This window comes from Oenanthe melanoleuca, chromosome 3 (genome assembly GCF_029582105.1).
Source record: "Oenanthe melanoleuca isolate GR-GAL-2019-014 chromosome 3, OMel1.0, whole genome shotgun sequence".
Taxonomy (NCBI): Eukaryota; Metazoa; Chordata; class Aves; order Passeriformes; family Muscicapidae; genus Oenanthe; species Oenanthe melanoleuca.
In genome coordinates this window covers 33,678,295-33,691,273 of record NC_079336.1, presented here as the reverse complement: position 1 = coordinate 33,691,273, position 12,979 = coordinate 33,678,295, and the positions used below count along the sequence as shown (strand labels likewise).

The following is a 12,979-nucleotide window of genomic DNA, read 5'->3' as shown; positions in this document are numbered from 1 at the left end:
AAATTACAGAACATGAGGGCAAATGAAGATGTGCAGAAAACATCTGCCAGGTAGTACTACAATCGACTAAGTTTAGCAAATTGACTTGGACAGACTGGGATCTAACCTTTTAGGCAGTTTCCCTCTTTATACCCTTGAGTGCCATAGCTGGCATGTCAGTTTCTACTACCAAGTGATTCCATGCCAAGTTCACAACGACTATGAACTTTTATTACAGGTATTGCTCATACCATAGATAGATTAAACCAGAGAAAACGTTATCCACAGATTAGCAGCACACAAGAACAGGAATAAGCTCCAGGCACTAACAGGTTCTCTATGGAAGATAGTCCAGATTAACACCACGTTTTAGCTGACTAGAAGACTTAGAGAGCACAAAGAATATTTGCCTTACTCATAATCCTACGACTAGACCCCTCATCAGATGTATGATAGGTACAGATTAATCTACCACCTTTACATCTTACCAACCTTGCTTTGGTCACAGAGGATGAAGCCAGGAAGTGAATATACACATGGACAGTCTACCTCCAAGAACTTCAGTGGCCAGTCAGGAAACTAATGTACTGGGTCTGGCCGGGGTAGGGTTAATCATCTTACCATTGGCTAGTACAGGGCTGTGTTTTGAATTTGTGCTGAACACAGTGACAACGATGTGGGGATGTCTTTGTTATTGCTGAGCAGGGCTGGCACAGAGCCAAGCAAGGCCTTTCCTGATTTTTGTACTGCCAAGCTGGGGGGAGGCTGGGGGAGACTGGGAGGAGACACAGCCAGGACAGGTGACCCCAGCTGAGCAAAGGGACATTCAGACCATGGAACATCGTGCTCAGTTTGTCAGGCAGGGGCAGAAGGAGGAAGGGGAGGATGTTTGCAGTGATGGCGTTTGTCTGCCCGAGTCACTGCTGGGTGTGGTGGGTTCCTGTTCTCCTGGAGATGGCTGAGCACCCCCTGCCCATGGGTAGCAGGGAATTCATCCCTTGCTTTGCTTTGTGCACACTTCTGCTTTCCCTATGGAACTGCCTTGATCTCAGCTTGTGAGTTTCCTACCTTTACCTTTCCGATTCTCTCCCTGATGCTGCTGGTGGGGGAATGAGAGAGTGGCTGAGTGGGGTTTGGCTGCTGGATGGAGTTGAGCCACCATACTTCTTTAGTCATTTTTAAGTGTTAGTCCACATGTCCTTTCACACTATGGGTGACTCTGAAATGACTTGATGCTTTCCACATCTATCAGGAGCTGGGACTCGGAACCCTTCATGCAAACATCATCTCAGCACAATTCTGCTGAATGCAGCATCAATCCTGCGTGCTTCTGTGACACCCAGTGTCTGGAGAAAGGGTAAAAAGTTCCAGAAGACTGCTTTGAATATACCCAGGATGAAAACTCTATTTTTTTTCCTCCTCTCAAAACTGAGGCTGCTGGTATCATTCAACATCTGGTGACAGGTGCTTTAATTACTGAAAATAGTTCCACATTGGCTGTTACCTTCTGCCTGTTATTCACCTTGACAATCTCTTGGATAGTGATGGTTGTATCCAGATCCTCTTTTCAGTGAGATATTCTTTAAATGCCTCCCTACTACATTTAAACTTATGAAAAATTCAAGAACTTAACTCTTGGCATCCAGGCTTAAGTCTCTAAGGATAATTAGAATTAGATACCAAAAAAGCAGCAGCAGCCTGGCTTTTCATAAGGTTATCAAAGATCCTTTTCCTTTTCACACGAGGATACCACTTCTGAACTGCAATCACCAAAACAAAAATAACATTATCAGGGCACTACCCTTGTAAGCTTCTGCTGATCATATACTCTTCCCCATGCAACTATTAGCAATTCTCAGAACTCAGGTCTAAATGAATCTGCAGTAAAGGTCCTCTTGGCATTTCATAACTGAGTAAATGACATTCTCATTAAAAAATGTACTCAGTTTTTACTGTTTGGGTTTATGTCAAATAAATTTTGCATATTACTACTTAACTTACCCCATCATAAATTAGCCTGTATGTAAACTCCCTTCACATAGCTTATAAAGAAAATGGCAAGAGAATTTGAGGCATGATTATGTTTTTTGCAAAATACCAACATTAAATTATTTGTATGCTACCATGAACATATTCTCTTAATAGTTCAGAAAATGCTACATGCATATTTATTTACATAGCTTATAAATTACCACAAACTATATTGAACAAAAAACTTCCATAGCACATAATATTTCAATGTATCATAAGAATGAAGTATATTTTATCCCAACCATAACTTTAAATTTTACCTTTATCTGGTTCCAACTGTTCCTGGGACAGAATACCACACAATACTGGGTTCTTCCACACTCCCTCCTCTTGTGTAAGTGCTGTTAAAATGTGCAGTTCCTGGCTGCCATTTTCCATCAAGTTTTTATGAGCCACCTGAATAATATTTTATAAAACAAGGTATTGTTAAAAAAACCCCATAAATAATATCTCTTAATGTGTCTTTCATACTCCTTTACACTTTATGTTATCAAATGAACACCTTACCAGATAGAGAGTTTAATGTATAACAAAACAATCTTAACACTCAGCCTACATAGGCTTGACTTATGCTTCTATTGCCTAAAATATAAGCTGAGAAACCGAAACAACTGAACGCCTCACACTCACCATGAGATTTATTAACAGGGCTACTTCTGAAATTTCTGAAACTAATTTTGAAATAGGCCTCTCTTTTAAAAATGGACGAACAATTTCTCTAGTCCACATATTGTTCTGGTACCAGGTGCCTAAATTTTATCTTCTCAAACTCTTCAGCAGCTCAATTTCTGGAGACACTGAAAAAATATTTTTATAATGTCGAAAGATATTAGCTGTTAAGATCTCACTGCATGACTCTATGCAAATATGATGAAACAGGCTGGAGTATTAAAAGCAATTAAAATATCTTCTACTGCACTTATATCCTAGAATAAATTCTGTGAGCAGATGTACACTTGGGAGCAAACCAAACACCTGCAAAAATCTGTGGCTTAAGTAGCAACGCACAACTTATATTGGTCCTTTACAAAAAACAAACAAACAAACAAACACCACAAAAAAAAACCCGAAAACAACAACAAAACAAACACAAACCCAAGAAATGGCTCATTTTTCTTTTACTTTTCCACCTGCTCTCAGGGCTGTAGAACTCCTTAGCATCAAACACATCTCTGATTTACATAAGGCAATTGCTAGTAAAAATTCACTCTAAAATAATCAGCCTTTAATCTTCCTATGTTATTTAGGCTGAAAATTCAGAGGTAACAGTATCTGGTTTTTCATTATTATTCTTTTCTCCTCCCCCCTCCTTTTTTTTTCTTTAAAACCACAGACTAGACCTCCCGCTATGTACTTCTGACAAATACTGAGAAGCAGAACTTGTTCCAACACCCTCCTTTAATGCAGTGCTCTAACCTTAACCAGCCAGTGCTCTGTGAGAGACCTAACAACCCTTCAGTATCAACTGGCTTTCATTCATATGTTTTAAACATACAACCATATATAGTAAAGAGTGAGTTATATGATCATATTTAATTTCTAAGAGTGTTAACAGTCAACTATATTTTAAAAAGTGAATTTTCTTTCAATAATCTGTTATTATTTTTTCTTACTGCTGCATGCAGACAAATTATATCACCTTCAGCAGAGGTGAATTACTGCAGAGCATGTAGGATTTCCAGCTGAAGGCCTTGCTCCTTACAGACATGCCCAATATCCCTAGGTTTCCAAACCATTCTGAAAAGCTATTCAGTCTTCAGTTCATGAACTAAACTCACCTGTACAAAAGCCTGAAATTCTTTCCATTTATTTTCAGGTAGGTCCAGAGGCAGACACAGCAGAAGTTCAATACAGCTTCTGGAAATCAAAAAGGAGTATTATTTGAGGCAATTTTTGATGTTGACATTGTATAATCAACAATTCTTTATTCTAAAATCAAAATAATTATTTGAAACACCAGCCATGAAACAGTTAGCTTCCTTGAACACATAAAGAAGAGGTTATGAACACTCTTGCAGAAACTGTAAAAGCAAGTTCCCTAAAAGATACCATTAAAAAAACAAAAAATAATCATTCAATCCAACCCTGTAAAAGCCTTTGCAAACTGATGCACTTTCAGACAGTATGTAGATCAATAATAGCAAAGTGCTTCAAGCCAGGAATGTTGGCTTGTCCTAGGTCACGAATCCTTTCTGCCTCAATTCCAACAACCAGATATTCCACCTTACATACAGCACCCACCATGAAAAAGGTAAGTGCTGAGAACTGGACTGGGAAAACATTTAGGCAATGAAAAGTTAAGACTATAGAGACTTGTCTTAGTAACCACAAAACCATACTCACAGTGCTAAACGTTCAAGCACAAAGGCTACGTTTTCACACTCCGAGGTAAGGTAAGGTCGTGCTTTAACATAACTTCGGATAGCCACCGTGTACACTTCCAACAGAGGCAGAGGATCTTCTGATGTCTTCCACTTTTCTGCATATTCCAACAAAGTCTATTTAGGAAAAGGAACCAAAAAATCCAAAAATCAGGAACAAATGTAAGTTTAAAATTTTGTATTTCTCACTAGTAGATATCTTCAATATGAATTATGTATTCTCAAAGCATGCTTTTTTCCCTTAAAATTTACTGTTTCATTAACAACTGACACTTAAGACTCCACACACAATCATTCTCTGATCAAATAAAAAGGTTATGTGACTGGCACTTCCTCCCTGTGGTAACATATGATTCATTGTACATACCTATTTTCCAAGTACAGAAGCCTGAAGAGCATGTCATAGTTAAGGGCTGAAAACTCATTTTTAGAAATTAATTTCTACAGTTCAGCTTCTGAAGCAAGTAAATTTTAAAGTATCAGTCTTTATTTTAACTTCTCTACTTCCAGGAACAGTTTTATTTTTCCCCTGCCTTGCCACCTTGAAGACACAGGTATCTTCAGGACATTGTTTTTTACATGGCTCTGAAAGGAATATATTCAATACATTTCAAAGACATAATTTGCATATCAAAAACTCATTAGTAAAAAAGTTGTTTTCCTACTTGCTACATGAATACCTAGAGACACTGATTTCAAACGAAAATTCGTAAGTGTCATGAAATAAATATCACCCACCAAAGTGCAGAAGACTTCTATTCACTGCAGTCAAGGCCAGGGGACTCAGACACATAATTAGGCAGAATGTATAGTAAGGTTCTCCAGACAACATCCCAACCACAACCCCCACGGATCTCTCCCTATCATGCCTAGGGTAAGTAACTTGATGGATTGCAAACTAACTCCTACACCATGGCAGGTTGCATGGAGTCTGTCATATTACAATGACCAATTTTGCTGTTTGCTTCTTGAGGTACATAACACACAGAAAGCTGAGAGTAAGAGAGAGCAGTTTTGATTGTCTGACTATTACGTACTGTTTGGAGTAATATGTTGGTGGAGCTGTGTGTATCCTGAAGATCAGGTATACTCTACAGCCTTTCTGGGCAACCTGAGTGTTTAGAATCCCATTTATTAGGATTTCCCGCCACCGGTACCTAAAGAAGCAGTCCCACAGGTTCTCAACAGAGGGATTAATCCCCCTCCAACTAGTGCTAGCACAGTTGAGGGTGTAGCAGGTGCTCAGCAAGGGCACACTGGAGCTGGTCAGAACAGCTGGGCTGGTGCCCCAGAGCTGGTCCCAAGCCTCTACTGGTACATGGGCTACTCCCTCCCACTCCCCCAACTTTGTGCTCACCACAGCTGAACTACGTGTCAGTGCATTCCCCCGGATGCTGAGCTGTCTCCCGAGTCTCTCTGACCTCCCTTACCCTGATTGCTCCCATCAAATCACTATCATCCACAAAAGTGCAGAAGATGTGCTCTCTCCCCTCATTCAGTTACTGATAAAGAAGTTAAGAGAATATTTGCTCCAGTATGGAGCTTGGATAGGAAGCCACAAGTAGCTGGCTGCCATCTGGACTTTGTACTACTAAGTCTTTGGAGCCCACACTTCAGCCAGTGGACTATTTAATAGATTTGTTTGTAAGAATACTGTGGGAAATGAAATACTAGGACCTTCTGATGTCTGGCAGAAAAATATCTGCTGCTATCCCATTGTTTGCAGAACCACCTCCTTCACAGAAGGAAATCATAGTTGTCCATGTGAAAGCATGTTACAGAGCTCATTCTGTCAAGGACATTTAGCAAAAGTCACAGTTCTCCTTTTCATTAAGGTCAGCTCTAATTAAACTAATTTTGACAACATTGTTTCAATTCTGACAAGGTTTGTTCTGATAAGGAAAATCAGAGCCCTCTGAGCAACAAAGTTCTTCTGCTACAGAGTCCCCCACATACCTGAACAAGAAACAGAACAAAATGGTTCTCAACTCATTTAACATCAAATGTTGAAATTTTGTTTAATTTTTAACATGTTAGTACAACTATCTAAAATAACTTGCTATGTTTGGGATACAGTGTAACTCAAATGATAAAATGGAACTTGGTGCAAGTAAGAAAACCAGATGTTAACTATTCTGGAAAGACAAGCTGTCACATTAAAAAATAAGACAAAACAAAATTAGGTTTATTCCTGTCTTCAAATCATCTAAGCTAAGCTTAGCAATACCCAAATAAATCCTCTCAATAAAAAATGTCAACTATACTGAAGTGAATCAGAAATCTGTTTCACTTTGTCAATTGCAATTACAATACCATCACCATATATTGTTCACCCAAAACAAAGACCCAAAGGTTTCTCATTCAAGGATGCAACACGTAAGAAATATACAAGTTTTGGTAAATTGCTGCATTAAAGTTGGTTTTGGTTTTAAAGGAGATATTACTATACAATCAATATGTAAGGAAGTTACATACTCTATCTCTCCCCTGTAGCAGAAGATGCTTCTGAGCATCCAGTGCTTCCTACTGGAATCTTGAACCTGACTGGAACATTGTCTGTTTTACTGTAACACTCAATCTGATGCTCTCCTACGAGCAACAAAAAAGCACCACAGATCATTGCAGAGAAATCAAGGAAGAGCAAAACAGACCTGAAGCATGAGAGAAAAAACAGAGGACTGGATAAACAAGCTAACAATATTAGCAAACACTACTTCAGCACCACCTGGCAATTTTGCTTAATGCAAAATAATCAGACTAGAACAAAGTAGTTGCCTTCAAAGAATCTTGAAAGAAACTCCAGCAAAAAGCCTCCCTTTGTCCTAATACTCTCATAACCAGAAGTTCTGATGATTTCCATCACTGACTTGTCACATGTAACACGTTTAAGGATGCTAGTGACAAAACAGCAAAGCTGAACAAAAACAAGCCCAGGAAAGTGTACTTTATATACTTCTTCACTTTTTGGGACTTGGAGCAATGTTTTGGATGTAGAAGGCAATACCTTCTTCCCTTTGTCCAGATGATATAAGTAGTCACAATAAATGAGTGAACAGCATATGCTTCAGTCTACATGAATGCCACAGAACTGTAAAAGTAACCCTCTCTCCTCAAATTGATATTGTTTCTTGTTAAGAATTCACTAGAACAATCAATACTGCACCTTTCACAGTATACTACTTGCAGAAATTTTAAAATAAAAAGCACAGTGATATAATCCTTTTTACGTATGGAGTAAACTTCTTTTAAGTGTTTTGGAATTACTTGTATTTTTGTACTGGAGAAAACACCACACAACTGCTTTTTGTTAAAAGAGTATTACAGCTTAATCAATTTCACACTTGCTTAAAAGACAACTCTCCCTGTAAAGGGAAAATGTGAAAACAAATTGCTGGTGAAACTGAATAAAAGAGGGACAAACATGGTAATCTGAGACTCAGGATAGCTTACTGTTAATATTGATTCATAGATATGCTGGGAAAATTATTTGCATTAGTTTGGAATGCTACTTAGCTCAGACAATTAGATTTATAATTGGACATAAATAGTTAAAACTAACACTGACACCCAAAATTACTTTCCTTTCTGATTAATTTGTAAAAAAAAAAAAAAAAAACAAAAACAAAAAAAAAAAAAAACTTACTTATCTTTTTAGTCTAAATATATATTAAAAAAAAACCCCAAACCACAACAATAACCAATCTCCCAAGTGGTAGCTAACATATAAGACCAAGGCAGTAACAGCATAAACTACCATACAGTTTCACCCAGCTTTTATCCAGATTGTCCAAACTTGCTACAGCTGGCCTGAAAGCCAAATAGCCAAATCTGGTCAAGTAACTTCTGTCTGTAAGGTAAGCTGATATTTAGGAAGCTGATCTATGAAGTCATGAATCCTGTTTAATACTTGAAACACCATGTTATCAGTAGATGTAAATTTCATTTTAATTTGGCCCACCTACTTTTACTCATCTCCTCTTCAAAAGACTTTAGCAAACAAGAAGATAAATGCAAGCTTTAGGAAATGAAGGGCATTTTCAACTTAGCTACCAAGCCAGGACAACATATCCTGGAAGTGTCTCAAAGTGTTGAGGACTAGAAGGAATAAGAGGGTGTAAGAAAAAAGAAGGAGGCAGGAAGATATAACTAAACAATTGGTCATCTAAGAATTGTGAATTAAGAGCATCAAGAAGAGTCTCAGTAGAGAGAAACTGATTCATAATACGACAAGTGACCACTGAGACCTGTAACAAGAAGACCAGGAGATCTCAAGTTTCATGGTAGGTGGTCAGCATGCTAAAAAACCTCCAGCTAGACAGTATCACCATCCAGTATGCACACGGGGGAATACTGAAGACTGCAGACCCATAATGACAGAACCCAGCTGGAATTCTCCCAGATAAATAGGAACTTTACAGAAATATACCATGTAGTCATTAATACCAGAAAATTGGATGAGAGAAGAATTCTAAAAGCATCTGCAGAAACTATCACAGTCCAATGAAGAGTACTACAATCCACATTCAGATTACTAAGAATAAATGGAAGCAAATAAAATCTCATTTTTAAGATATGAAGTTCAGTAGCAGTTCGTGAAAATAAATATAATCAACAGCTTGACAAATTCTCAGAATACACCATCAGATATTCTGAGAGTATTCAGAGTGTTGGTGACCTGTTACTACTATCCTTTAAAAGTGGCAAACACACTGTAAAAAAGAAGAGAAGTTTGCACTATAACATACTGGCACTAATTTCAGCATTAAATAGTGCTATTTTTATCTCATATACACAGATCAGCCATTTCCAAGCAACTACGTGAACTATATTAAGTATTTACACCCACCCCACCCTTCAAAAAAATTCGTAATATGACAGATTTCCATGTCTGGATGTCTCTTGACTATACAGCATGGCCGTTATACAAAGAAAATCAAATTCATTCTGCTTTGCTTAATGAATCAGTGTTGTGCTCTGCTTAGGACCATAAAAAGAAAGAATTTTACCCCCAGCCCTGGGCCTCATTCAGTTATTTATCTCCCTAGTCAGGACATGCTTGTTAATCAAGCCAAGTACTGTATTCTCAGCACAGCAGCAAAAGTTTTGTTCCACAGTGAGACTGAATAGGCATTTTATTTAATGCAGCAGCTTACAGAGTCAAGAATCCTCCAGGAGTGGAATAATCTTGACCTGTACAATAAAAATAAATATGTACTATATCTGTGATTTAAACTGTGGAAAATGTACAGCCACAGATAATATTCAGACAATTTTCAATCTTTATCAGAACCCTTACAAGAATGTTGCTGCAGCAACCCACCCACTAGAGGATGCTTTACTGAACAATCTTCTTTGCTAAAACTAGCCCTACAACACCAAAGCAGTGGTATAATATGTTTCATATTAAAAAGGCAGCATTAATTACTGTTAACAGGAGTTACTCAAAAGTATGGTCCACACTTACATGCTTCTTCAGCTCTGAAGAACAGAGTCTCACCCTGAACACACCTGAATAAGGGTAAGTTTACTTAAATTTATGTAAGGACATGCCTGGAACTGTCATTTTCATTCCCTGCTACACCCAAAGGACTAAGAGACTGGGAAAGTGACAGACAATGGTCACACTGGTAAGATGCATCTCTCAAACAGCTCCAGTAAATGGCAAAACCTTTATTTCAGTGACTTTCTCCAAGCACATCCACACAGGAGAAAAGTCCAAACAAGAAGCTTGACACAATTGTATTATGTGGAGATGAGTGTTAGGGAGCTGCACACAAAGAGTGGCTGAAGGACCTCCCTCCACGAAATAAACTTCACAGTGGCAGAGGTAGCAAAGCAATGAGCGAGCTCCATGCACAAGCTACAGCACTTCTCAGCGAGATCACTCTGCCGCTTGGTGTTCACATGGAGCATTCCCACAGAGGCAGGGCTCCCCTTGACACAATGTCTCTCACTCCTCCAGGACCCACCAACAACCAACAGACACAGAAGAGCAGCTGCTTTCAGATGAACCACCAATGGCCTGATTCAAGAAAACACGTCCAGCTTCATTCAAAGCTGGTAAAGAATGGCTACAGTTCTGTTATCACCGACAGAAATTTCAAAGGAAAGTGAGGATTCCAGTAAAGAAAGGGCAACTGAAGAAAACCAGTGAAGCAAGTCTGAATATGAACCACGCACATAATTTAAGAATATTTTTCTTGGCTTAACATTCTCCCCTGTAAAAGGCAACAGGTATGTTCTAATAATCAGAGCCACTCACAGATTGTATCACTAGACAATGGATCATGAGGAAATGAAAACAAATTGGAGATTCTGAGTTTGGTATCATCGTACAGAAGAAGAGGCAGAAAGATGCTGTACACTGTAATGAGCCTGATAACATCACCACTGGAGTCAAATCAAGTTCCACTGACTGCTTTGGACTGGTTTGTAATTGGATACTTAGGATTAGAGGGACTGAAAGGGAAAAGACATACAGCATAATTTGATCCTCATTACTTTATCCTGGGACCAGTGCTTTTAAATGTCTTCATCCATGACCCAGACACTGAAAACAAGTGCACCCTCAGCAAGTTTGCAGAATGGTGTAGCTGACACAACAGAAGAAGGGGATAATAGCCAGAGGGACTTGGACAAGCCTGAGAACTGGGTCTATGAGAACATCATGAAGTTCAACAAGTCCAAGTGAAAGGTGCTGCACCTAGGTCAGGGTATCCCCAGACGTGAGTATAAACAGGGAGAACTCACTGAGAGCAGCCCTGAGGAAAAGGACTCTGTTGTTCTTATGGATAAAAAGCTGAACATAAGCCAATACGGTGTGCTCACAGCCCGGAGAGCCAACTGCATCCTGGGCTGCATCAAAAGAGGGTTGGCTAGCTGCTCAAGGGAGGGGATTCTCCCCCTCTCCTCCGTCCTTGTGAGACCCAACCTGGAGTGCTGCATACTCAGCACAGCTCTGCAGTCCTTTGCACAAGACTGACACAGACCTGGCTGAGCAGGTCCAAAGGAGGCCACACAGACGGTCAGAGGAATGGAGCAGCACTCCTATGAATAAAGGCTGAGAGAGCTGAGGTTGATCAGCACACAGAAGAAAAGACTTTGGAGAGACCTCACTGCAGCCTTCCAGTATCTTACGGGGGCTCATAAAAAGGAGGGGGTGAGAAATTTTGTATGGGCAGATAAAGGATAATGGTTTTAACTGAAAGTAGTTGAGTTTAGATTAGATGTTAGAAAGAAATTCTTTACTCAGAAGGTGGTGAAGCCAGATGTGTTATCCCAGGAACTGCTCAAGGCTGGGCTGGATGGGTCCTGTGCAACCTGATCTAGTGAAAAGCATCTCTGTCCATGGCCTGGAACCAGATGATCTTTAAGTCCCCTTCCAACCCAAACCATTCGAGGATTCCATGAATTTTGTACAATCAGGTTCCTCAGGTGGACATGAGCCTGACCTTCACTTCTACATTATATCAAGTTAGAAAATCAGATCAACTGCCAGACATTGCCTTTAAAATGCATACAACAAAAGTGAAAGGAAGGATTTTACAGTACCACATACTGCTTCTACCACACACATATTCATCACCTAGAAGATGTTTTCTTTTTCCATGCAAACTGAGGAAAAACAAGGCTGTATGTATTTGCCTCAGGTCATTAAATAGATCATCTGTGGCGAGCTAAAGAAAAGCACAAAAAGAGAATGGCAATTCTAATATTGACCTTTAAAAGCTTCATGCTATTATTGCTTGCAAGTATTTCAACTCTTGCTTCCTCAAATTGTGTGATACTACAGTTGAGCAAGAACTACCTTTCAAATACAGACAGCTGTATTTTAAGAATGTAATGCACAGTAATAGCCTCACTCCTGCTTGTCAATGTGCAAGCTACTACAACATGCAATGACAAACCATGAGAAGTAGGCAGAGCAAGACACTGGAGCAGCAAGGGTATGAAAATACTGATTGTATTGAAAGTCTTCCTATGCTGAGTGCTGCTGAATGTGAAGAACACTGACAATGCAGCCACACTGACCTGTGAAGAAAACAGAACAGAAAACAAAATCTCCTGGTTTTGTATTACCAGCACAATCCTCTCTTTGTATTACAAAACTGAAGTGTAGCCCTGAAGGTAAGCTATAAGACTCTTACCATTTAAACCTAAACTGAAATTAAAATGGAAACGTATCCCAATACTCTGCACCCTACGCAATTACTTGTTCCTGAACTGCCATCTTTCTGCTTTTGACACTTTAAAAATAATTTTACTGAAGCTTAGAAAAGTGAGATTTACTACATTTCTAGTAAAAAATATTTTCCCCTTCATGATTCTGTACTTCATTTTTGTCACCTTTTGCACTGATCTCCTCACCTTGCAGATCATCACTAAATGAAGACCTTGATTTAGAAGTCTAACTAGTAGGCCAAGATAATTCTCTCTGCTGTATTCCTTCTCCAACAAAGGAGCTGTCTGCTATTCAATTACCAAATATAACCCAATTAGTAAGATTAAAGACACTCACCCAAACACTAACTCCAAGGATCTATAATCTTAGCCAGTTTTCACTTCCAAAACTGCAGCCTATCTGCTTC

The 12,979-nt window shown here is 39.1% G+C and overlaps 1 protein-coding gene across 1 annotated transcript in view; it reads right to left on the bottom strand.

Annotated features, from left to right (window-relative positions):
- The window catches only part of ZNF292 (zinc finger protein 292), a 48,153-nt gene that overhangs the window by 18,457 nt on the left and 16,717 nt on the right, over positions 1-12,979 (bottom strand). The window contains exons 2-4 of the mRNA XM_056487811.1: positions 4,354-4,508; positions 3,789-3,867; positions 2,271-2,406 (exon numbers count right to left, since the gene is read on the bottom strand). Of these exons, the coding sequence (XP_056343786.1) occupies positions 2,271-2,406; positions 3,789-3,867; positions 4,354-4,508 (370 nt within the window). The remainder of the gene's footprint in view (positions 1-2,270; positions 2,407-3,788; positions 3,868-4,353; positions 4,509-12,979) is intronic.